Consider the following 25,079-nt stretch of genomic DNA (forward strand, 5'->3'; position numbering starts at 1 on the left):
AGATTACATAGTGAGTGCAAGAAGGTTCATGATTGAATAGGTCTTCTGAACAAATGAGGCCATTGGTGGGGTGGGTGTAGATGTGATATACAATATAAAATCATTAAAATCTTGTGTGCACATTTCATGCAGGCCTATTGGAAACATAGAAACCCATGCAAGTGTTAAATGGCTGTCTATCAAAGTCTAACTCGGGCAGAAAGACTGCCCAAACTAAGCCTTTCACTCATGGTATCAATAACACATAAAATATAAACTTAAAAGGTAATGCTACCTGCCCTGTATGTCCAGCGACAGTGGGAGGTAAGGGTGTTGTCCTTTACAGGAGTCGAAGGGGAGGAGTCTGGAAGACAGACAGCACTTTGGTATTAAACCTTTTCAATAGTACCTGCCCTGTGAATGATAAGGGTAACATCTCAATTGTTATTGCTGCTTAGATACGGGAGTTAAGAAAATTAAAATGCACACGATTGTTGATTACTTAAAACTATAAGTTGTATCTCAGACTTTCAAATGTATAGCCTTAATGTTCCACATGTCATGTTCGAGTAGTGGTTCCCAACTTTTTTTATTTGAGTACCTCTTGGCAGCCCATTTCCATAAATTGTATCCCTCCCATCAACAAGAGGTTCGTAATTAATATAGTTGCATTTATTTCAAATGTATAAATTTCTTAGCCACCGACACGCACACCGTCACACAGATGCAAACCCCGACACATGCATGCAGATTTAGAGACACACATTGATATAAATACAGACACAAAACATGCAGATACATACAATGACACACCCTGACATACATTAACAGATGCAGATGTGTAAAGGGATCTGTGTGTGCGAGGGGTGTGCTCTGTGTAGATGATTGTGAATAATTGGGGGGGGGGGGCATTTTTATTACCCAGCTTTTATTTGTGGGGAAAAAAAAAAAAAAAAAATCTGAATGCTGCACCTTTGCAACACCACACTCCACAAAAGGATATTAATTGTATGCACAAAGCTCAGCCACTGATCTTAACTCTATATTGCACTAAAAGGAGAGAACGCCCAGGGAGCAATATATTAAGGATATTACGACAGGTTTATATTTTCTCTGACAGTCTGCAGCCAGGTTGTGAATTAAAAAGCTGCTCACCCAGTGCTGTTGGGGCTGAGACTATGTGCATACATTAGACAAGGATCACCTTTTCTCCCTGGCTTATATAGTGTAGCATTCTGCAAAAAAAAAAAGCTATAAAATATTTGAGCATGCAAATAACCCCACAGCCTACCAGTAAGATCAAAACCTATCAAATTTATTAAAGTGACACTCCAGTACCCAAATACAAAACAAGTCAGCCTTTGAATGTCCTCCCCTTCTAACCCTTCCCAGACTGTTGCTGTCCAATCAGACCTCCCCCAATGCAGCTGAATGCCTTTGCATGGCAGGTGCTCTGGGCAATTGTTTACTCTTGTGTTTAGCTCCACTGAGCTAACCAAACCAGTTACAGGATTGGATGTCTGTTTGAAAGCCAGGGCACTAACTGGGTTACTTTATAAAAAAAAGTGCCAATTTCTAGAGAAAGCTGCACTTTTTGCAAAATGAAAAAGTACACTTCACGCAAAGTTTTTCAGAAAGCTAAAGTGCTTTAGGGGTCTGGAATTTATGTTAAATCTTTGAAGGCATTAAAGCAAATTAAAATAAATATTTACCCAGTCAGACATTCTGTGACCGTAAGCCATCAATGCTCAACTTTCAAATACAATTAAAGAAAATGCAGAATTTTGGCTTGACACCATTATATATAAAAAACAAAAAAACAAAACAAAACACACTGAAGACACACTTTCTAAAATAACTTTAATTAAAAGGTATTTGCAAAGTTAAAATATTAAAACTTATAGATCAAATAAGTCTTCTAAAATCCGATTCTAAGCATGTCATTTGAAAAACAATTCCGTAAAGAAAAAAAAAATGAAAACAAAATAAACGCATCCTTAATCTGCAATTGTACAGAATTTTACAAACATAATAAATAGTTTTGCCCCCCCTCCTGCACAACTGTATGTACAACAGCAGTTCAAAGGTTCCTTCAGTGCAAGGATATGCAGCCTCTGACACTCCTAACAGCAGTCGACTAGCTCTGATAGTCTGCCACGCATGGCATAGCGTACAGCAGCCGAAGTGCCAGACATTACCTACCCCTGTGTCAGCCCATAAAAAGGAACAGGAACAGACATTTAAATGAGAACAGCTCTACATAATTTAAAACAAAAACAATCCAGCTCCATCCCCTAAAATTATTTGTCAAAAGAAAAATGCATGACACAGATTGGCAAAAAAAGTCTTTGGGCATATATAGGGCAAAGTCTGAGCTGCATGAGACCATTAGAAATTGGTGTTCTGCACAAATACAAAAACAGGAACAGGACACATTGTAATTTGGAATACAGGAGCGTTCATGGACTACAAAAACACAATGATGGAAACCAACTATTTAAGGCACATTGAGGTACCTTTGGTCCCATTTAACAGCCCAGTGGCTCATTTTGCAAACCATTTAAGGAAAATACAGAAAGGAGAAAAACTAAATTGAAATGAAAACAAAACACAGCAACTCTTCCCCTCCCCACATCCCTTAAAGGACAGAACTTAATTAAAATTGTAAACATTTGGCAAAATGTAATTTCATATAGATGGGGGATTTATTTAAAATAGCTATCCCACGGAAGCAGTTTTTCTTGACCGTTCCCTTGAAAGCACATTGTGAGGAGGCGGCAAGGTGATTTAAGTTGTATCTTCTGGGAAGGAATGGAAAAATGGACGCATTTAGTAAAGTGACAACTCCGCTTCTTAAGAGTGAATCCAATGTCTTGCTAGGACTTGCCTTAAAGTTTAAAGACATCTTCCAGTTTTAAGTAAACCTTGGCAAAACCAGAAAAAAAATAAAAAGCTAGCCATATATTCCAAACACCTCAAAAGAATGTTATGCTGCAGCAATCAATTTTTCTACCAAAATGTGTCGGTGTACCCTGCAAGCTTCCAGTGTCTATTTAGGCACTAGACAGAAGGCCGTTCGAACATCGTTCGTTTGCAATCAGACTGGTTTAGAAACAGTTTAGTAACCAGTAATCACCGTTCGCACAGAAAAATAAAGGAGACTGCAGAATGAGTTCCCGCAAATTTGTAATATTTCACAAATATCAATTTTAAATATGGGGGCAACATAAAACTGTCCTCTCAATGTGATATTAAAGTGGGCCCCCGAAAGTCAAGATTTTTTTTTTATTTTTTTAGTGCAAAAGTTAAGATTTATTCAAAATATTAGCAATTCGTTGGATGCTGGAACAAATGACCAGATTTAGAATTGTAGAATCACACTACATTAGTTTGTAAGCATGTGGCACCTGTCCCCCCTTACCCGACCACAGAACATGTGTAAGAAGAATTCTAAATATCCGGTGCAGTTGTTAAAAACAAAACAAAAACAGGAGGTGCTCGCCTGCAAGTACAGAAAGCACACGCAGAATGAGCAATACACGCTTTCAACTGGAAGCCAGGAGGACATTGAGGTGAAAGGACTGTGTCTGGAACTGCAGCACACCAGACAAAAAAAAAAAAAACAGTAGCAATAGGTCTGCAGTTTCTAATGCAGCCAATGCAAGGTTAGTACAATCTCTGCAATAAGCCAGAAACACTCAAAAAGTTAAAAAAAAAAAAAAAGGAGAAAAATTTAAAAGAGTTGCACATTAATTTAAAATGGTCGCTGCAGGGGTCAGCTTTGTCCAGTCAAGACCAAGTTAACGTTACACCTAAAGCAGCAGCTTAGAAGCTAGCGGCACGTGTCCTTTGAATCGCTCCAGTACATGGTTTCTAGTGGAGTATTTGGGCACTTTTCAGTCTCTTGTATTAAGTTCCAGGAAAGATGAAATGTCTCCAGTAGTCAGGGCTGATATTTTGACAATGAATCACTGAATCACCTTCCGCCCATGGAAACCTTGACTGAGTGAAGGGGTCAGATGCCTCACCACTCGGCATCTCCAATGGCTTTGGAGAAGACAAAATCTCGTCCGTTCAGGTTCATGATCCCATCTTTGAGATGAAATTTCCACTTGTTTTTACTCCGGTGGATCTATACATGTATTTAAATAGAAAAACAAATGCAAATTAGAATAAGCATACCGCAGGGCGTTGAGAATGAACAGTTTGAGTCTTTCAATAAATCTGTTAAACACATGCTTTAAAAAAAAAAAAAAAAAAAAAAGTTGTTCTAAAAGTGCCATCTTCAATATTAAATGTGAGGTTTGTTGGATCTCAACTCAAATATCAAGCCACACTCTTAACTCCAAAATGTTTTTACTGTAAGACAGCTATCACAGACTTCGAGAAAAAAAAGTAATTATAATAATTCTATAAAGGCCTTTTGCAGGTAGAGCCAATGGTTGAGTTACCGAAAACTGTTTGTCAAAAAGTCCCAAAACTCTAGAATGGTCACCTGGTGACCAGCAACCAACCGAGAGGTTTACAGACCCTTCCCTCTCTTGCTTATGTTCTCTTCAGTACTAACTGAAGGGCTACATGTTTTCTATTTTTGACCCATACCTAAATTCAGACACATCAATTAAAATCATTTAATCATAGCTGCCTAGGATTTGTAATGCATCACAGAAACAGGAAGGAGATGTAATCCAGTGTTAGGGCTGTAGTAAGCAATGGTCTGGTCACCACATTTCTTAATGCATTATCTATAGAAATGGGTTGTTAAGCATCCGCAAGAACAAGGTATCTCCTGTATTAATAGAAACCTGACGGGGGCGGGGCCTGACCGCAGAGCTGTGAAGACGCTTATCTCAGCAGCTCCCGCTAAACTTGGCAACTAAAGCTGAATTTCACTGCCACACCGGCACACAATCGTGATTATAAGGCCACCATTCAAGAGTTGATATCGGAGTGAGGAGAACGATACCTCTCAAGCGAAGAACCGAGCTAAACTCACGGTGAGGCCTACAAGCATGGCAGGCGCAGGGGAGACGGCCGCTCCCCAGCTGCAACACCACGCCGGGTATCTGGCGGCGGGCCCTCGCTTCCCCCCCTCTGGACCGGCGGGGGTCATCCCGGTCCACCAGCTAATGGTAAACGCTCACCTCTGGGACACTTATAAGAGCAACTCCGACCAAGCGACCCCACGAGGCCAAGCCAAGATGGCTGCCGGCAGTGCCGCGAATCTACCGGCACAGACAGCCGAAGAATGGACAGTGGCCTTCCAGGCTAAATTTGAGGCGGTATGCCAGAAATTTTGGGAGAGATTGGGAGAGAGGAACCCATCACCTGCCCTGAAACCAGCTACATTGGCACAGCGACAACACACACCCTCTCACACACGGCTGCAGCACCCGATTATGGCAAATACACCACGGGAGCAATCAACCGGCAACATGACAAAGCGGAGGGAGAGACAGAGGGGCATTAACCGCCCGAAGCAGACAAGCAAAGCCAAAGCAACGGCGTCAACGCCACCTGAGAGGACAGCACCCCGAGACACTGCCTCTCTGCACATGCAGCGCAAACGGAGGATCATCCGCCGTAAACGGATACCTCCACGACCCTCTAATTACCCAAGGCGAGGGAAGGACCAAATGACACAGCATAGCGCTACTACAGCTAAGCCAGTGAAAAAGGGGAACAGCTACCGAGCCAGGGTGCACAGATCAGCCACAACCCTCTGCCTATCTACTCCATGCGCCAAACAAACGCAGAAGCCCAAAGGATTTATCGGTGAGATGCTGATGCTGACACTTACCTCTCAGGACACTGCCCCAGTCCCTGCCTCGCAGGAATATTGCACACAACACCAACGGATTGTCATTGCAGGCATAGGCTGAACCCAGACAGCAAAGCAGACTTTCCCACATTGTAATACTACAGTGTCGGGGACGGTTCCTGTATCACTACATGTTAAGTTTACACTGTTAACTGTTTGGAACAATTGCCTTTTAACCTACTTCTTAAACCTGATTTACTTTGATCAGTTACTTTGATTTGTTTCAATTGTAAAAGTTTGCAATGTGATGTGGTAGGTGTTCTAAGCTCTCTGCCTATTCTAACTGAGCTATCTAGGCATACAAATATGCCTGGCGTTCTGCTGCCCCCTGGTGGATAACCTTAATAGAGCTTACAGTAACTTAATATTGATAATGAACCTAATCTAAGTTTGACCGTCAAAATACAGCTATTTTGTATTACACATGTATACCCAACACCATTGACGTTTTAGCCCTGTTGAACGACAGTTATCTTGCTACATTTTATTTACCTTCACGCTAATGACATCTGTTTTAACCAAGCTTGTTATAATTATAAAAATGTGCAGTCTCTCATGCCACTGTTATACCAATGTATATCTTACAAGACGCTGTTGTGGCGTTTGTTGATTCCTTGTACTCACCTGCACAGCAAAATAAAGAATTTAAAAAAAAAAAAAAAAAAAAAAAAAAGAAACCTGAAGTGGGTAGGAAGGTTTAATAAAAAGTCGTTCCCTCCCTCTAAACGTCCAGCTCCTGCAGTTATAGGCCGCCCTGAAGTATAGGCAACATGCTATCTAGTATAGGCAACATGCTATCACACCTGTGAGAATTGGGTCTAGGGCAGGGGTGCCCAAAAAGGTAGACCCCCCCAAAAGTTTTAAAACTACAACTTCAATGAGGCTTTGTTATTCTGAAAACGGGTGGGAGAGGAGGACATACTTCACACAGTTTTAAGCAAGCCAAGTTGCTTTAGGTGTCCTGAATGTCCCTTTAATAGCAGTGACATTTTTTTACAGGTTCATTTTTAAATTCAAGATAAAAGGCACATGAACTTGTATATTTAACACTAAGCAACCCCTGCCATCTAGTGGAAGGAAATGGGAATTACAGAATGATTCAGACACTAGTTATTGTGTTTTTGTCCACAAGTAAGCATGCAGATTTGGAAAGCACATGCACTCCAAATAGGCTACATTAGAAGACATTTTGAAATATATGTTCTGTTGAACATACAGCAAAGCAAACTATATTGCTACACCTATAGAGAGCAGATTGTTAGCCGAGGTTGGAAACTCTGAATGCATATGACGACATTAAAGTCCAGGTGCTCCCTTGTGGAAAGAGGTTGGCAGCAGCCCTGCACATGTGTAGTCTATCCCCAGGTTATAAACATTAGAAATGAAAAGTGTGATCAATCTTTTGTTCATAGGGTCTCTGATAACCTATGAACAAATAAGCATAAAGACGGACATCACAGAGTATTTAGACAAGGAACCAGTTCCCTTTTATTGTGCTTGTTACAGCTGCAGCGATTGGCAATAAGGATTGCTGCAGCTGAAAGCCCCTCTTCTCAATGACAGAGTGGTCTAGTACAAAATACTAGTAGGGCATGTAAACTCCATACAAATTCAAGCTGCTTTTGACGGGTGATTTTTCTAGGTAAGACAGCTGAACAAAGCTAATTACGGTAAAAGCACAATCGGAAAGGTTTAGGTTGTACAAGGTCAAAGCTCTGCTTATATTCGCTTGTGCAGTAGCTTCCTTCATATATTTTTAAGAACTTTATTCAGGCAACAGCATTAAAGGGGTTACTTCAGGCTATTTAGAGCATTATATGAAGTTGCATTGATGAGCAGTGGCACCTAATTAAGTGTATAGTCCTTTCACTTTTTCTTCCTGTCCAATATTTAGTCAGCCAAGTAAAGTGGCAGCAAATCAATGCAAAAAAAAAAAAGCACCAAGTTATTCAGTTCAAACATCAATATGGGGAAGAAACATGATTTAACTCCGAACTTGAGTTTGAATAGGTCAGAGACAGCTGATCACAGCTACAGGTTAATAAGTCCGGTCACAAAGCATAAACAATCTCAAACTGGTCCCACTAACATGGCTATGAGTTTACTCCAGTGGCCTCTGCAGTCATGTTCTCAATCCAATAGAGAACCTTTAGAATTCTGTGAAGCTCCCACTTAATGTACTGCTAACAAATCCACAGATAAAACAAAATGCTGTCATGGCAACATGGTCTAGAATCTTTAAGGAGTTATTTCAGGACCTTGCTGAATTTGAGTCGTGAAGAATCCAGGCTGTTGAGGCCAATATGAGTGCACAATTCTGTATTTGAAAAATGTACCTATTAAGAGGGGTCACATAACATCTAAGATCTGCTCAGAGCACGTCTTAGACCGTCTTTTTTTCAGAAAATACCTTTGACCTTACATTTGGCAGACTTATTGAAGGAACCCAAATAACCAGTTCCTGATTAGTATGTGATATACCCAACCAAGACATTTACAAAACCATTACAGAAGCTCTCTAGTGTGCTGTACCCTGCATTCCGCTATTTACCAAGCAGCCAGTGAGGATGTTACAGTAAGGTGCAAGATTTAGATTTCCCACAATCAAAATGTAGAATTTGTGAGATCTGCCAAAGGTCACACTCCCCAAATAGAGAAACTACTTGCTACTTTCTTAAATATAGGGGGGGGGGGGGTGTATTTGGGGGGGACAGAGGGGAAGGGAAAATAGGAGGCAATGATGCTTTCTGTCCACCCAACTGCAATTTAAATCTTTTCTGGGTGCATTATGATCTAGATTGCAGGGAGGAAGGTGGGAAACCACAAACACAGATTGTTTAAGTGATTTTGTCTCCGCAACGGGACAGATCCTCCATTGTTAGAATTAGGTGTTCCATGCATTGCAGCAATGGAGTAAAATCTAAAGAGATGGCCTTGCAAAACCGATTTATTGCTCAATCCTGTAGATGGAGATGATTAATTACCATGAGAGGCCTATGAGCCAACACTTCATTTACCTTATCGTACTGGCAGACAACAACATTTTCTGTGTCAAACAATTCCTGGCCCTCTTCATCACTCACATCATCTCCACTATTGAGTGGTTCCTGAAATAAAGGGCGCATGATTATATACAAAACATGGAACCAACAGGAAACTCAACGCTATTCCACAAGGATAACTAGAAACATACAATAAAACAAACTGTGCAGACACTCCTGATCTAGAAAATTCAGTGTCAATATGTGCTAATCTACAAGAGTTCGATAGTGTCGCATGAGGCTTTACTAATGCATAACAAATGGAGAAACAGTGGTGTATAGGCAGTAAGGTATGTGAATGTTATTTGGCATGATCACCTGACACCCGGAGTATCAAACATAAACCTAAATAAAGAGGCTTTGCCTTTGCAAGACATGCATGGGAGATGGTTTACCAGGTATGCAGTCAAAAGTAAAGATTACCTCTTCCACCTGGCCATCTTCACCATCTTTTTCCTTGTCCTCTTCCTCCTCATCATAATCATCTTCGTCCTCGTCTTCATCTTCTTCAGAAGAGGTATCACCTGCTCCATCTACCTGCAAGACCAGTGGCGCCTGCTGTTGTCCTTGCTGCGCTTGCTGCTGTTGCTGCTGACTTGCCATGGTAAGATGGGCCTGGGCAGAGGCCTGTGTAGCCGACATGGTGGTAGGGATGACAGACGGTTTGTTGCCCGTAAATAATATCTGCTGGGGTTGTATGATCACTCCTGTTTGCTGTGAGAGACCCCCAGGGAGAGGAGCTAAAACCTTAAAGAAAAAAGATTAAATGCTTTTCAGTCATTATGCTGAGGAAAAAAAAAAACAAAAAAAAAAAACACAACAGCATTTGTATTAGACAGTCAACTTTTCCATCTTAAGATGCTTTCCAAATATCTTCAGCAGAGCAAACAACGCACAGAGTACAGCTAATTACCCAGAGTCCTCAATTGTGACATGGAGTGTAAGATTCCAGGAATGTTTTCCATAAGCTCGGCTACCCTGTTCTAATCAGTCAAATAGTGGCAGACGTCAAACAGAATACTCATGGACAACAGTGTTTCTTCTGCCAGTGCAAGGCATTACCAAAGCCCCCTTTTCTCCTCATTCCTTGTATTCCCAACACTTCCGTCCTGGAGTGGCTGCCTAGGTCCCCGGGCACCCTCAGAATGGAGTTTAAAAAGGTATTTCATTTTCTTCCTCACCAGTCTTGCCTCCATGGCAGAGATCAATCTTGAACTCAGCCAATCCAACACTATTGCTCATGCGCAGCAAATTGCCTTGCTGCGCCAATCAGCATCTACCCATTGAGATACACATCTGTGGGAAGCATCCAGGGTTTCCATGCAGAACGTTAAAAAAAAAAGTAAAAGACAGGAGGCACCTCTAGTAGGCCCGTGACTACAACTAGTGGTGTATCTAGGCACCAATGTAAACATAGCTTTCACAGTGCATTGACAGACTATAGACACCAGAACTACTACATTACGCTGCAGTGGTTCTGGTGACTAGCATCTCTAACACGAACAAACTGAATTTCACTTCTATCATGGAAACGAGTTAATTTGACCTAACTCACGACTGATTCTAGATGTGCTGGACATTACGCTTTAAGCCTTAGTGCAAATTTAAAAATAAAATTACAAAAAAAAAAAGTATTTTTATTACAAATGCAGAAAGAAAAGTCCTGCACTCAACTCCCATCACTACTGGGCGGCTGCAATGACTACAGTACACATCAGCCCCAAATTATAGTAAAAACCAAAGAAAAACTAGTTGCCTGCGCTCTCTCCTTTATCCCTATGTATTTTTAAAACAAATGGAGGCCTTTTAGTTACCTCCAATGGCCATGAGAGGATGAGCCCACCTGCCAACATCAAGGCAGATCCCCCTAGGTGGGTCCCAACTCTAACCATTCACCTTGCTTCCTTGAGCCTCTGGCAAAAAATCTCTAATGAGACAGAAAGGGATATTTTTTATATACACCCCTATACATTATTAACCCTTAATAGGGAACACATGGGATGGGTGGCTGCATTGCAACAAGGCTGAGTAATACAAAACTGTTTTTTACTTTATTTTTATTACAAGATTGAGGGGGTTTGGTGACACCTATATTTTACTAGGGACAAGGACACTAAAGTGTTGGAATACAGGTTAGTACTCCTGTCTTAGTGTTCCTTTAACATAGTATACTGACGTGCAAATAATGTATGTGTTGTCACAGGTAGACCCATCATCAATTCACGTGGGCGTTGTACAAATAACAGCTCATCCCTGGTGTTACGTAAAATTAGAACTGCACCACATAAAAAATTAATGTGGAATTGATCAAAACAAACCACAAGCCTACAAAAGCCAGTTCGAATACACAGTTTATGAAATTGACAGTATATATAGAGATAGTTACCACAAGTTTGTTTCTACCACACACCGGAGCAGCTTTGAGCTGAAGAGACAGTTGTGCATGCAAATGCAATCAGTGGCAATGCTGCATGCACTACCGAGCAGGGAGTTTAGTTAGCCTATACATGTGATAGTTTAGCGAGCACAATGTACACATTAAAATGCATGTTCTTTAAGGGATACCAGGATATGACAGGTGAACATCACCTGCAAACTGTTGAACAGTCTTGTACCAGAGGTTCTTGCACTCTGTACATTGTATTTAAAAATATATTTTGGAGAGATTAGCTGAACATTTGCAGCTATGCAAGCATTTTTAAAATTTGTTTTAAAGAGACTCTGGAGAAGCATATTCTTTGACCATTACCTGCTGGATTACTGGGGCCTGCACCCCACCTTGCTGCATTTGGGGGATGACTTGTTGTTGCAGGACCATTTGCTGCTGAGGCTGAATGATGTACTGTGCTCCATTAGCTGCCCGGACCACTTGTAAGAGTTGACCTGTCAGATAAATAAGTAAATGAATAAGTACATGATATCCTCCTTTAGAGAAACTGTATATTGGATTTAAAATTCAAGGAAATACGAGTAAATAGTGATTTTTACACGTGAAGAAGCATCTTCACAGGTTGTTATAATCTTTAATGTTTGCAAAAATAGTATTTCATATTTAGATTAACTTTTCAGATTAGTTGAACAGCACAGAATTGATTTGTTATACACCTTTAAAAGACATTGTTAATGATGGAGTTTTTGCAAGATGACCACTCAAACAGGTTAATCAATCATGTTGAATAGCTTAAAACAATGGGACTAAGGCCTGTTGGATGTTTTTTTTATAGAATTGTTGCAGTGAAAAGGTGCATGTTATCTCTGCAGACACAAGCCTAATTAACATGGATTAAAGTAATTGGTTTACTAAAAGTGTAAACCTCACATGAATATACAGACTAGCATGCTACATAACAAATCATCATTTGATTCTGAATACGTTTTGGACAGAACAGATCTTAAAATGAAAACTAGTACATATATTTTTCTTAAAGGGAAAATTTAAAAAAAAACAAAAAAAAAAAAGATGATTATTTCAATAGTTTTTTTTTCCCCACGCACAGTGCATTGAGGTTTTTCCGATCCAGCATTTGGCTTCACATAAATGCAACACAGAACACATTTTAGGGAAAGTCTGGAGAAACCTATGCGTGTAAATAACTAAACTTTGATCCTCAAATGTTCCACCCAAGTGTTAGTGTGTTTGCAGCAGCAGAGTTATTTGCTCTAATTAACAGATAGAAAATCGGACAGGGGGTACCTTCCACCTTAACCCATGCAACAAGCTTAAGTAGATATGGTGCATTATCCGTCAATTGACCCTAGCAAGAAAACTCTGGAATTACCCAAATGGGGCATTACATTTCAAAGTCTATATTATCAAATATTATGCTGGGAACAAGCAGGGCATTTTCTATTTCAGAGCAACTATCACAAGCATTTGACTCCAGAAACGGCCCCCAGGTACCTGCTGTGGAATGTCAAGCATTGGCATAGTTGTGCTTTATCCTGAAAGGAGGGCACCCCATGTATTTCAGATTCTGTGTATGGCTGCTTTCTATGGAAGTTGAGTTTGAGGAATTTTAGAAGCCACTATTGTAATTGTATGGGAGTTTTATAAAAAATACACTAGCGTAATTCCATTATTGCATTGCTGTTAAGTGCTTTGATTTTAACTCCCTCAGTCAGTACATTCGCTGCTTTACATGCTTTGTGCTTAGAATAAAAAGCACTTTTTATTTATTTATTTTTAAAAGCACTTATTTATAGGTGGCACATATGAAAAAAAGCTTTATAAAAAGCCTATGGAATACTTTTACCAAGTAAAAATAAAGCAGGAGTTTTATCATTGAAGAGTCTGCATTTCTGCGAGTCAAGATTTTGCGGTTATACACTTAAAGAACTAAAACCAGAAACCTTCATAAGCACTTTAAACAAATTTAAACCAGTTCTTATCTGAATTCAAAACCCGTTGTAAGTGATATCCTAGGCTATTCTTTTTTCCATATATAGACTTTATTTTGCCAACAGCATGAACAAGCATACATTTGTCAGTGTTGGTTACATCAGGTTTACATGTCAGTGCGATATCAGCAATGTTGCCATTTGAATATTACATTTTACACAACATTGAACAGTTATTACATGCTCATTACAAACAAAGATTGGTTAACTATTTGCTCCTGAACTAGTTTAGCTTCATACCTAGGCTCGGACTTTGTGCATTCGGTATTGTGTTGGCAGAATTGTGGGGGGGGGGGGGGGGGGGGGGGGGGGGAAGGTAAGTTAAACTTGGAGTGGAGACAGAGTCCCCAGCCTTGCTACCCTGTGCCTGCACGGTCTGGTTAGCGTTCTCATAATCATTCTTAGTCTTTCTTTGGGTGCTATAACATTAGTTAGACGGGTCTGGGTTGTGACCGGTAATGCCTGAAGCCTGGGGTGCTCTACTAGTTATGGGAAATCATGGCTTGAGGTTCCAGCTTGCCCAGTCTTTATCGTATCTATTTCCCTGATCCCGGATCCTGCTGGCCATGCGTTCATAGAAGCTTATAACATCCATTCTCTCTGCGAGTGCCACTATGGTGGGTACTACTTTGCTTTTCTAGTTTTGGGCTATTAGAATTTTTGCTGCTGTAAGTATGTTTATTAGTACTTTCTTGTGGGGGTGCAGTGAGAGCCCAGGTATCATATGTAATAGGTAATGTTCTGGTCTCAACTGAATCAGGAGGCCGGTAGTATTCACAATAAGTCCTTGTATCTGTTTCCAGAATGTTCCTAAAGCCTGACAATCCCAAAACATGTGTAGCATGGTACCCGCTCCCCCTCACAGCGCCAGCAGAGCCCAGAGGAACCCGTGCAGATACGTGCTAGTTTGTGTGGTACTAGGTACCATCTCATGGCTATTTTGCAGTATGCCTCCCATAGCGAGAGGCTCTTGGAGGCATTTTTCGTGTTTGTCAGTGCCTCATACCATTGTGCCAAAGTCAGTTGGTAGCCTAGCTCTCCCTCCCATTGTGTCATATAGGATCTGACTTCACCTGCTTGACCTTCCAGAAGGGCATTGTAGCACATGGACAGGGGTTTCCCTAGTTTAGTGGAGAGGACCTGAGTGGGTAGTAGGTCTTTGGGCATCTCGTTTGTTCTGCACGTATGGGGTAGCAATATGTTTTGTTCTTTGTTTCGCTGGTGATCGGGGAACGTTTCACCTCCCTCCAGTAGGTCCTTTATTTTGTATATGCCCCTTGCTATCCAGCTCGTTATGGGTAGGTCTGGGGAGAAAATGGTCATGGCCTCTAGCGGCGCTTCTCTGAAGAGCAGGTGCGGGTCCACAATCAGGTGGCTCCAAGTCCGCCATGAGCTCAGCAGGAAACGGGAGCAGCGTGACAGGTACGCTCCCTCAGGCTTGACGGGGGCACTGGACCACAATATGCAGGACGTGTTGTGTGGGTGCAGGTAGGCATCCTCCAGTGTTAGCCACAGAGGCTTGTGAGAATTATCCTTGAGTCTCAGGATGTGTACGCCCTGTGCTAGAGATGTGGCCCTATAGTACGTTTTGATATCTGGAAGGCCCAGGCCCCCTTTGGCGAAGGGGAAGCCTAGGTTGCGCTGGGCTACTCTTGGGGGCTTTCGTGTCCAGACGTGTGCGTTAATAACCAATTGCATTAATTTGATTAGTTTGTTGGGGAGTGATATTGGGATCGTGCGAAAGAGGTATAAGATATGAGGCAGAGCCATCATTTTAATTGTATTAACTCGGCCCAACCAGGAGATCTCTAGGTTCTCCCATTTTTCCAGGGTTGTTTGCATTTTGTGTATGACAGGGTAGTGGTTCTCTTTAGGTATGGTTTGGTGGTTTTTTGTCAGTTTGATCCCCAGATACGTGAGGGATGATTTGCGCCAGTCGAAGGTGTATTCGGAGGTTAGTTGCGTTTGTGTTTGGTGTGGCAGATTGATCGGTAATGCTTGTGTCTTGGCGGTGTTTTTATAAAATGAAATCTCCCCGTACTCTGAGTAGTTCTAACAGTGCTGGGATGGAGCTGACGGGATGTGTTATGAACATGAGTATGTCGTCGGCAAATAAAGCCAACTTCTGTGTCCCACCCAGGGTTGATAGGCCTCGGATCAGTGTACTCTCTTTTATGAGTCGTGTTAGAGGTTCGAGGCATAGAATAAAGATAAGTGGTGATAATGGACAGCCCTGGCGTATGCCATTATGTATGGTGAAGGGCGCTGACAGAAAGCCAGTGCTAAAGACCCTTGCCGATGGACACTGATAGAGGGCCATGATACTTGTTAGAAAGGCCTGTGGGAGACCCATTTTAGCCAAAGTTTGTGCCATATATCGCCAGTGCAAGCGGTCGAACGGCTTTTCGGCGTCCAACGCCAGCACCAGGCCGCCCTGTGGAGAGGAGTGGTTTGCCCAGTCAATAAGATTTAGGAAGTGGCGGGTGTTGTCCCCCACCTGCCTGCCTGGCACAAACCCCGCCTGTTTAGCGGAGATAAGCGTGGGAAAGAGTGCTTTGATCCTTGTAGCCAACATTTTGGCGTACAATTTAGTGTCCGAGTTGAGGAGCGATATTGGTCTCAGGTTGGCGCAGTGTGTGGGGGGTTTATTAGGTTTTGGCAAAGTGACAATAAAAGCTTCTAGCATTTCTCGGGGCATTTTGCCAGATTACTTAATATCATTGAATAGTCTTAAGAAGTGAGGGGCTAATAGGTCCGTGAATTTAATGTAATAATTCGAGAGGCCATCTGGGCCCGGAGATTTGCGCTTGGGGAGTGATTTAATGGCCGCCCTTAGTTCTTCGTCAGTAAAGGGACTGGTTAGGTATATCTTGGGATATACAGGGGAGGGTGACTTTGTTCAAAAAGGAGTCTATTCCTGCCTTAGAGGGTTGGGGGGTCCCTGGGTCCGTGTGGAGTTGGTAAAGTGATGTGTAGTATTCCGCTTATGAGTTCACTATGTCCTGGGGGTTGTAGAGTTTGTCCCCATGTTTGGAAACAATGTAGGGGATCTTGGTCTGAAGGTACTTTTGTTTCAAGCAGCCAGCTAGAAGCTTGCCAGCTTTGTTCTCAAGCGTGTAGTGAGTTTGTTTCAAATATCGCATATGTTTCTCTGTGGTTTGTAGTTGCAAGTCTCGCAGTTTGGTCCTGAGTGCTTGTAGGCGTTTGTCTGGATGGGTTTGATTTATGGTCAGCCTCAGTGTCAGCTATGTCTTGAGTGAGTTCGGTCTGCTCCGTATGCGCTGCTCTTGGTGTTTGCTCCCAACTTTATAAATTCCCCCCTCATAACTACCTTGTGGGCTACCCATTGTGTAGCGAGTGTGGTTTCGCAGTGTGCATGAATTGCAAAGTATGCGTCTAGGGTATCGCGTATGTGCTCGAAGTGGTGAGGGTTCTCCAGGAGGGTCTCGTTGAGACGCCAGGCTCCTCACCCTCTCGCCGCGTGTGGTATTTTCATTGTTATTATCAGGGGGGCATGGTTGGACCATGTGATGGGGCCTATGTGCATGTCAATGGCATGCGGTAGTGTGCTTTTGTTGAAGAGGCATAGATCTATTCTGGAGTATGTCATATGGACAGGGGAGTAAAATGTATAGTCCCTTGCGCCCAGAAAGCGGTTGCGCCATACATCGTAGTAATCCGAAGAGTTTAATAGATTCGCCAAGTGTCGCCCCATAGACAATGATGGCTGTTTTGTACAATGGTGTGCCCTGACTGGTATTGACCGAATTTGCGGAACGCCTTAGTGAGAAAATCCTTCTGTGTGTCGTTTGGGGCGTACAGGGAGGCAATCGTCATTTGGAGGCCATTTAGGGAACCTACCAATATGAGCAGCCTGTCGTCTTTACTGATGTATTGTTTGGTGGGTGTAAAAACCCAGTCCCTGTAAAAATAAAGTGAGACCCCTTTTGATTTTGTGCTGGACATGGCATGGTAGGCCTGGGGGAAGTGTTTGACCCTGAGGATTGGTGGTTTGCGTATACTAAAGAGAGTCTCGTGTAGACATACTATAGCCGCCTTGGATTTGGCCATTTCCTGGGCTTCCAGCCTGCGTTTGTGTGGGCTATTGAGACCCTTAACGTTCATGGAGAGAATTTTTAAAGTGTTATCCATTTGGTGCGGGTAGTGGCATGCTAAATCTTGAGAAGCGTGTTTGACTTGATGGTGGCATAGCTCGGCTCAGGGGGGATATGGTAGGGAAAATAGGGAGTAATACCGGGGATAACAGACAACCATTTCTTAAAACTAAAGTATGTAACACAGCGCCCTCAAAGCGATCGGCGCCTTCTCCGGTTGAGGCGCAGGCCAGCACACCGTGCCTATGCCTACGCTCATCCTTGGGGTGCGCTCGGTGGTAGGAGCGAGGTATGGATGACTTACATGCTAGGTATGGTTACACAGCCCTCATGATTATCATTGCTATGTTCACATATACATTGCATCATAATAGCATTATAACATTAGAGCAGTAGAACATTCCCAGGATCCCTTCCTTCCGCCATCATTATACTTATTCAGTTTCAACACGTGGCCCGATACTAATCGGCCATGTACAGTTTCCCCATGTTATGTGTGTCGGATAGCATATCTCATAGTTACGTGGGGTTAGGTGGTACGAGTAATTTCGTCGGGTATCCCCATCTATATGGAATGTTGTGGTTCCGCAGCGTTTTCGTCACCGTGATGAAATCTCTTCTCCGGGCCATTGTTAAGGCAGACAGGTCCGCATATATATTGTTAGAAGTGTATGGTTCAGGCAGCTTGTCAATTTTGCGTGACGCTGTTAGCAGAGCGTTCTTGGAGGTGAAATAATGAAACCTAGCAACCACGTCTCGAGGTGTATCTTGTGCCAACCTCGGTGGTCGTGGCAGTCGGTGGGCTCGGTCTAGGAGCCACACTCCATCTGCTATGTCAGGCTGTAATGTTGCGCAGAGCCCTTTGATAAATGTGGGGAGTTCTTCTGTGCCCACGTGTTCAGGTATCCCGCGGAATCTAACATTATTCCTGCGGGACCGGTCTTCTAAATCAGCCAACTTACGTTTGAGCTGAGTTTGTTCTTCTGCCAATTGCTGCACTGTGTTTCCCAGCGCATTCTGCTTGGTGTATATATATGTCTTCTGTGCGGGCTTCTAGCTGGTTAGTGCGTTCTCCCAGGTCAGAAATCTCCCTTTTAATCTCACTGGTCGCCCTCTAGAGGTCAGATTGCAGGGTGACTCTAAAGTCTTGCAGCATAAGGTACAGCCGTTTCTTCGTTACCGGAGCGTCAGTGTATGGGCTGGGGTCCCCTTCAGGGTCGGGCTCGCTATCGGCAAGCTGCGAGCAGGCGTGCCCGTCGTCGCCATCTTGTGTAGGCCGCATGCGGTCTTTTCTAGCGGGACGGATCTGGTCCGTCAATTGTTTGTTTGGCAGGCGCCATCATAGAGGTTGTGTTCCCAGGCTTGGCAGTCGCTGGAGGGCTGTGTGTGATGAGAGTAGTGAGCTGTGAAGTCATCCAAAGCACGGAGCTCTCACTCCATGCGACCGCTCGGTTCGGCAGTTAGCCACGCCCCCTCCTAGGCTATTCTTTATGCTAAATCTCATGTGACAATGAGATTGTAAGACAAACCATTATACAAAGGACACATTGGCTCAGATGCCCTGCTGAATATTGAGTGGGACATCTTAAAAATCCCATCCAGGATCAGACAGCAGGTCTGTGTGTGTTTTCATTTTACAAGTGTCCAGCTGTTCACAACAGCATAAGCAGACAGCCATCCCTCAATATCAATGGGTCAGTCTGTACTTATTATGGCAGCAATCTGATGGGTGCTGCCCCACGTGTCTACGGGTGTGCCACCACTGGTAATAGGATACGAAAATCACTTAAAGCACTTACCTGAATTAGTGATGAGCTGCTGAACAGGAGTCACACCTGCTGGTAAAGCCAAGGTGGCGGCTGCCGCTGCTGAACTCTAAAAGAAACAGTTAAAATATATATAAAATCACAGACTGTGCTGCTGACTCCACAACACTCCTGGCTGCTTACAGATGTGAATAAACATGACTGAGCTTGGTATGGTCAGCCTACTTGTTTGCAATTGGAGTTTTACTTAATTTTGTGAATAATCTCATGACAAAACTTAAGCAAAACAGATAGCACATGTAAGTCAGACAGGGTTGTGTGTGTTTTTCTTACGTACCAAGCCTTGCTGGGTCATATGATGGATCAGCTTGGATTCTGGAAGTAGAACTTGCTGCTGGGGGGCTGAATAGAGAATGGATTTTAGAACACCTAAAAAACACAGTTCACCATAAAATCCCACTACAACACCTAGCCTGGTATCAACAAATAGCAAATAGTTACCACCAATCGTACCTTGATGTGAAGCAGGGATAAGAACTTGTTGTGCCTGCGTCTGGTGGGCGGCCGCCTGTTGCTGTTGATGCACATGGTGATGTTGAGCATGCTGCTGCTGTTGCTGAGCTTGCAGGAGAAGCTGTTGCTCTTCGGAGTGAAACCCATCCACTGCTTTTGATTGCATTAACTTGCTCTCCCACAGCTGCAAACAACAGTTCCGTTAACACAGAACAGGACAACCAACAACAACAACAACGCTGGACACAGTACAGTATCTACTTACAGTCTTGAGCTCTATAAGGACTTGCTCATCGACCCCTTCATCCAGAAAGAGTTCTCGTACATCGTTAATGACATCTTCAATGACAGATCTGTACAATTTAGGCTGCAAGAGAGAATAGTGTCCCAATTCTATGTATCAAATAATATAAGAACAATTCATTACAATGGATCTATTTCAGTGCACATTATATTCTAGGGGGTATTGCAGACCTCTATACACTTAATGTTTACAAATAATTATTTGCCAGAAATAACAGAATTTGAAAAATTCAAGCTTAACTTAACAATTCCAGCCTGGGTATTGCTGGATTTCAGTTCTTTTCAATTCAGAGTTTAGTGAATTAATTACAAAGTCTAGATGAGTGAATAACCACAAAACTAAGAATGTTTGCCTTGCACCCCATTCTAAAACAGTTAAGTTACTGCACAGCCTTCCTTTAAAAGAAATGGCTTAGCTCACCTACAATGTATCACGCAAGTTGTAGTACATCAGTTTATCCTTTCCATATCTTAAGGCTGACTATCAGGACAGGGAAACCAATTCAATCAACTATAAAGCTTTCTGATTCCAGCAAAAATGGCGAAAACGTTTAACCGGTCAAGTATCACTAAAAGGATGACCCAATAAGTAGTTAGGTTTTCAAATTACACTAGTTCTGAAGCTCAAAGTTGAGAAACTGCAGTTCCTATTAACAGACCGTTAACAGTCTAAAGTGTTAGTTAATCCTGGTTGCCTAAGCCCAGTCTGCAGACATGTTTAACTAAATACCTAGAAATAAGATAACCTGGTTTCTGGCTTAGATTAGAATTCAATACTCAGATGTCTCTTCCATCCACACCTGTCCAACAACAGAGACAGCCAACAGCAAAAAAACTTTTATACAGGAATGTGATAAATTAAATCCAGAGATTAGGCTTTTCAAATCACCAAACAAATCGACACGAAATGGTTGCAAAATGGTTCCTTAAGGGATGAAAACTGGTTGGATTACATCAGACATTCATATGTTGTGACGTGCATTGCATGATATCAATTTTTCCACGTCTGCAAACATCCGTGTAGTTTGGAACCCTTTAAAAGACTGTCTAAAATACTGTAATGTCTTCATTGATTAGAACTTCAAAATAGAGTTAAAGGAACACTCAAGTCACCAGAACCACTATAGTTTAATGTAGCGGTTCCGGTGTCTATAGAATGTCCCTGCAGCCTTAGCATCAAACACTTTATATTGCTGGCTAGATACACCTCTAGAGGGGGTTACTCAGATGGCCACTAGAGGTGCCTACTGTGTGTGCGCCGCACTGGCATTCAACATCTCCATTCTCTACATTGGATTAACAGAAATAATCAAAATCAACATCAGCCACAGAGGCTGAGCGAGTTGTGGCGAGGGAGAAAGTGAGTAAAATCACCTTAAAAGGACCAATATAGGCTCAATGAAGTGGTCTGGGTGTCAGGTCCCTCTAGTTTTAACCCTGCGGCTGTAAACATAGCAGTTTCAGAGAAACTGCTATGTTTACACTGAGGGTTAATCCAGCCTCTAGTGGCTGTCTCCCTGACAGCCGCTAGAGGCACTTCCGTGATTCTCACTGAAAAATCACAGTAAGAAGACTATGGACGTCCATAGGAAAGCATCGAGTAATGCTTTCCTATGGGCGTTTTGAATGCGCGCGCTGCTCTTGCAGCACATTCGGCGCCAACGTTAGCAGGAGTGTTCCCCAGCGCTGAGGGAGCCCGGCTCTGGAGAAAGGTAAGTGGCTGGAGGGGTTTTAACCCCTTCAGCCCAACGGGAGGGAGGGGTCACGAGGGTGGGGGACCTAATGACCCTATAGTGCCTGGAAAACCAGTTTGTTTTCCTGGCACTATAGTGGTCTCCTTTAAATATCCGGAGAGACTGGGTGCCAAGAACCTAATGGTGCATTCCAGAATTACATTTTTTCGGACACTATAGCGTTCTTTTAATAATCCATAATAAAATAGAGCAACTTGAAAATACCAAGCTGAACAAAGAAGTCCACAGTAATGGCCACTATCAGTCAACCGCAGTCCTGGGACTGGTTACTAGTATACATACACCAATGTCACCTTATTAGTACAGCAGTTGCTAGGATCGTATGCCAAAAGAACATCTTACACAGTGCCTAGACCTATCGCAGCAGACAGTAAGATGACCTGCCAAGGTGCTACTTAGGGAGAATTATAACCATCATAAATCTATATAGACAGTTACATGGTGATAAGCAAAGACTAGGGATAAACAAGCCTACAGCTCTAATACTGCAATACGCTGTACAGCTATAATGCCCATTTGCTATACCTACAGCTGATTTTGAACTAGGAGTTCCAATTATTATTTCTAAAGTGCCAACACATGCCACAGCGCTGTACAATGATATGACCCTCTGCTAGAGATAAGTGGTCTGAAAAACCCACAAGTTATATAAAATTATGCAATCCTTTGTTATAGATGCATAAAAAAAATATAGACAAAGTCAATTGCTATCTTCTCTATATTTTAAGCTAAACCTGGTATTCTTGTGGATTACATCTTCCATGCTGCTCAGTGAGCCAAAACTCTACAACAAGGGACAGCAATAATCTTTAATTGGGAATATTGGGTCTGGTAGGATTTTAAAGTTATTAATATTTACTAAACTTTATGCAAACAAGCAGAGATCAAACACTATAATCCTGTCTTTGAGGATGACAACCGACACTCAAACATCACGCTAACAGAATTTAAATAAGCCTTCAAGCTACCAAGGAATTACACCATGAGGATTATATACTAAATAAATAATTCAAGATTAATTTCAAATCGAAGATCAAAATAGCCAGACTTGGAAAAACAGCAGGCCCACAATTTGAAATTGCAACCAAACCTGCATATGTTCTTGCCCCCACGTACAAAAGATATATACACAATACAACACATGAAAATTCGAATTCTAACTCTATAGAGCATTCTAGATCTATTCCATTATATACTTTACTGCCACAGTGGTGCAGCAGATGTATTACACAGCATACAGTAATGGATAAACAGGAAGAGCAGAACTGTGTCCCTCCCCCCCTATACAAGAGACCAGGCATGACAGCAATGAAGCTGAGCCTCTCCCTGCACTGCTCCCCCTCCCAGTGCCTGCTCCTATTTAAAGCCTCATAAAAGGGGGAGGTGGGGTGACACTGGGGGTGACGTCAGCAGCCAAGCACCTTCCCCTCCTTGCTGACTGTATATATGGCTGGATGCAGTCAGGGGGAGCCATGTTTGGGCAGTGAGCTGCCTGCTGCCCCACAAGGAGGCTGTTAGGAGGGAGTTAAAAGACACAACACGTGCTTAACCCAGCATTTCAGCAGGTTTTTGGATTATTATATATATTTTTAATTTTATTATGATAAAAAAATAAAAATTCTGAGGCACCCCAGCCTTAGAAATAGAATAGAATATATAAGCAGCAGCCTGCAATGGTCTCTCTGGGGACATGAAACTCCAATTTCTTTGGGGTACACAGCTCACATGGTGAACCTCCTAAACCAGACTGTACAGGTCCCTGGGAGAGGGGCAGTGACCTTCAATACCACAGATGTATCTCTCCTACTCAGGATCAGTGAATACCCCTTCATCACTCACTGACACAAACATTCTCAGATGGAATGGGGTGAACCCGCCAACATTCTACCCGCTCCCCAACACACAAGCCCACACTCCAACATTCTACCCGCTCCCCAACACACAAGCCCACACTCCAACATTCTACCCGCTCCCCAACACACAAGCCCACACTCCAACATTCTTTGTCTCAAGCCACCACTCGTTATCTGCCCCAGGGGTGGGCATGGGGTCCTTACCACGGGGTTGGCATTAGCCGAAGACGCCATATCCAACAGTTTAGTGATTAGGAAGGGGGTATATATATCCCTGTCCTAAATACCCCTCTTTCCCAATCGACAAACAAAGGGAAGAAAGCCTTACCAGCAACCCACACCTCCCCCTCACTCTCAATGTAGGGGGGCAACAGATAATACAAAAAGGGCAATAAAGGAACTCACACAGGAGGTGGGGGGTTTACATATGGGGAGGAGCAACAGGGCACTTAAATGCAGGAGGGGGCAATAAATGACCCGCACAGGGAATTTACATGGGGGGTAATAAAATACACATATGGAGGGGGTGGGGGCAATTAAAGGGATTACTATATGCACAAACTGAGATTACATGGGGGGAGGGGTTAAATTACCCCTTGGGGTATTATACAGGGAGGATAAATTAGAGGGGTATTATATGGGGGTATAAAAGGGATTACTCCCTGCCCACACAGCGGGTATTCAGAAAGGAATATACCAGAGCTCCCCTTCCCGCCCAGTGAGAGGGGGTGATAGGGGGGATGGGGCAGTTATAAGGACTCCCCCCACATATGGGGATTAGGGCAATAAAATAACAGCCCCCTCCGTCTTCACACAGGGGGTATCACAATAAGGGGGGCTGATAGAGGCAGTAGGGGCGATATAAAGCCCCCTATATTACAGGGGGGTCACAGATCAGAGATTGCCCCCCTGGGGTGAAGAGAGAGGAGAGGAGGTGCCCCAGGCGGGGTGGGAGGGAGGGTGAAGGGGGAATAGAGGGGTACTCAGGCCAGGTTTCGGAGGGCCGTCTCAGCCGTCTGCTCCAAGCCGTCTCTCTCCTTTATATACCGACACCGAGCTGCGAAGACACAGAGTCACGGGGGCGGGAAGCCGCGCGAGAGCTGGACGTCAGGGGAGGGGGCGGGGTCTGAGCGCGGAGCATCTCGGGATGTGTAGTTTTTAGTGGGAGGGGTTTTAACCTTGTGCATGCCGGACCGAGGGGGAAGCTCCACCTTCAACTCCGCCTGTGCCAGAAAGAGTGGAGAGTCAACCTATCCCTTAACCCCATCAATGCCAGGCAGAGACCAGGCCCAGCCTTTAACCCCATCCATGCCAGGCCCAGCCTTTAACCCCATCCATGCCAGGCTGAGAATAGGCCCGCCCTTTAACCCCCTCCATGCAAGGCTGAGAATAGGCCCGCCCTTTAACCCCCTCCATGCCAGGCTGAGAATAGGCCCGCCCTTTAACCCCCTCCATGCCAGGCTGAGAATAGGCCCGCCCTTTAACCCCCTCCATGCCAGGCTGAGAATAGGCCCGCCCTTTAACCCCCTCCATGCC

The 25,079-nt window shown here is 43.3% G+C and overlaps 1 protein-coding gene across 2 annotated transcripts; it reads right to left on the reverse strand.

The window, feature by feature from the left end:
* Positions 1-1,825: 1,825 nt before the first annotated feature.
* GTF2A1 (general transcription factor IIA subunit 1) lies at positions 1,826-24,588 on the reverse strand. 2 transcript variants are annotated; one of them, XM_063440490.1, is made up of 9 exons: positions 23,748-24,588; positions 19,899-20,000; positions 19,634-19,817; positions 19,458-19,522; positions 19,154-19,229; positions 11,591-11,724; positions 9,265-9,588; positions 8,818-8,907; positions 1,826-4,111 (listed from the first exon to the last, which is right to left on the reverse strand). In XM_063440490.1, exons 1-9 carry the CDS (start codon positions 23,775-23,777, stop codon positions 4,004-4,006), a joined length of 1,113 nt encoding a protein of 370 aa, XP_063296560.1. In that variant the 5' UTR covers positions 23,778-24,588; the 3' UTR covers positions 1,826-4,003. The 2 variants fall into 2 exon arrangements, with proteins under 2 accessions (XP_063296560.1, XP_063296561.1); XM_063440491.1 differs by lacking the exon at positions 23,748-24,588 and adding an exon at positions 22,425-22,444.
* Positions 24,589-25,079: the final 491 nt, after the last annotated feature.

Source organism: Pelobates fuscus, chromosome 13 (genome assembly GCF_036172605.1).
Source record: "Pelobates fuscus isolate aPelFus1 chromosome 13, aPelFus1.pri, whole genome shotgun sequence".
Classification (NCBI taxonomy): domain Eukaryota; kingdom Metazoa; phylum Chordata; class Amphibia; order Anura; family Pelobatidae; genus Pelobates; species Pelobates fuscus.

Coding starts and splice junctions, on each gene's coding strand:
- GTF2A1 (XM_063440490.1), bottom strand. CDS start 23,777: ATGGCGTCTTCGGCTAATGCCAACCCCGTG. Junction 19,818..19,898: donor TCCTTATAGAGCTCAAGACT/GTAAGTAGATAC, acceptor TGTTGTTTGCAG/CTGTGGGAGAGCAAGTTAAT. Junction 19,230..19,457: donor ATATGACCCAGCAAGGCTTG/GTACGTAAGAAA, acceptor TGTTTCTTTTAG/AGTTCAGCAGCGGCAGCCGC.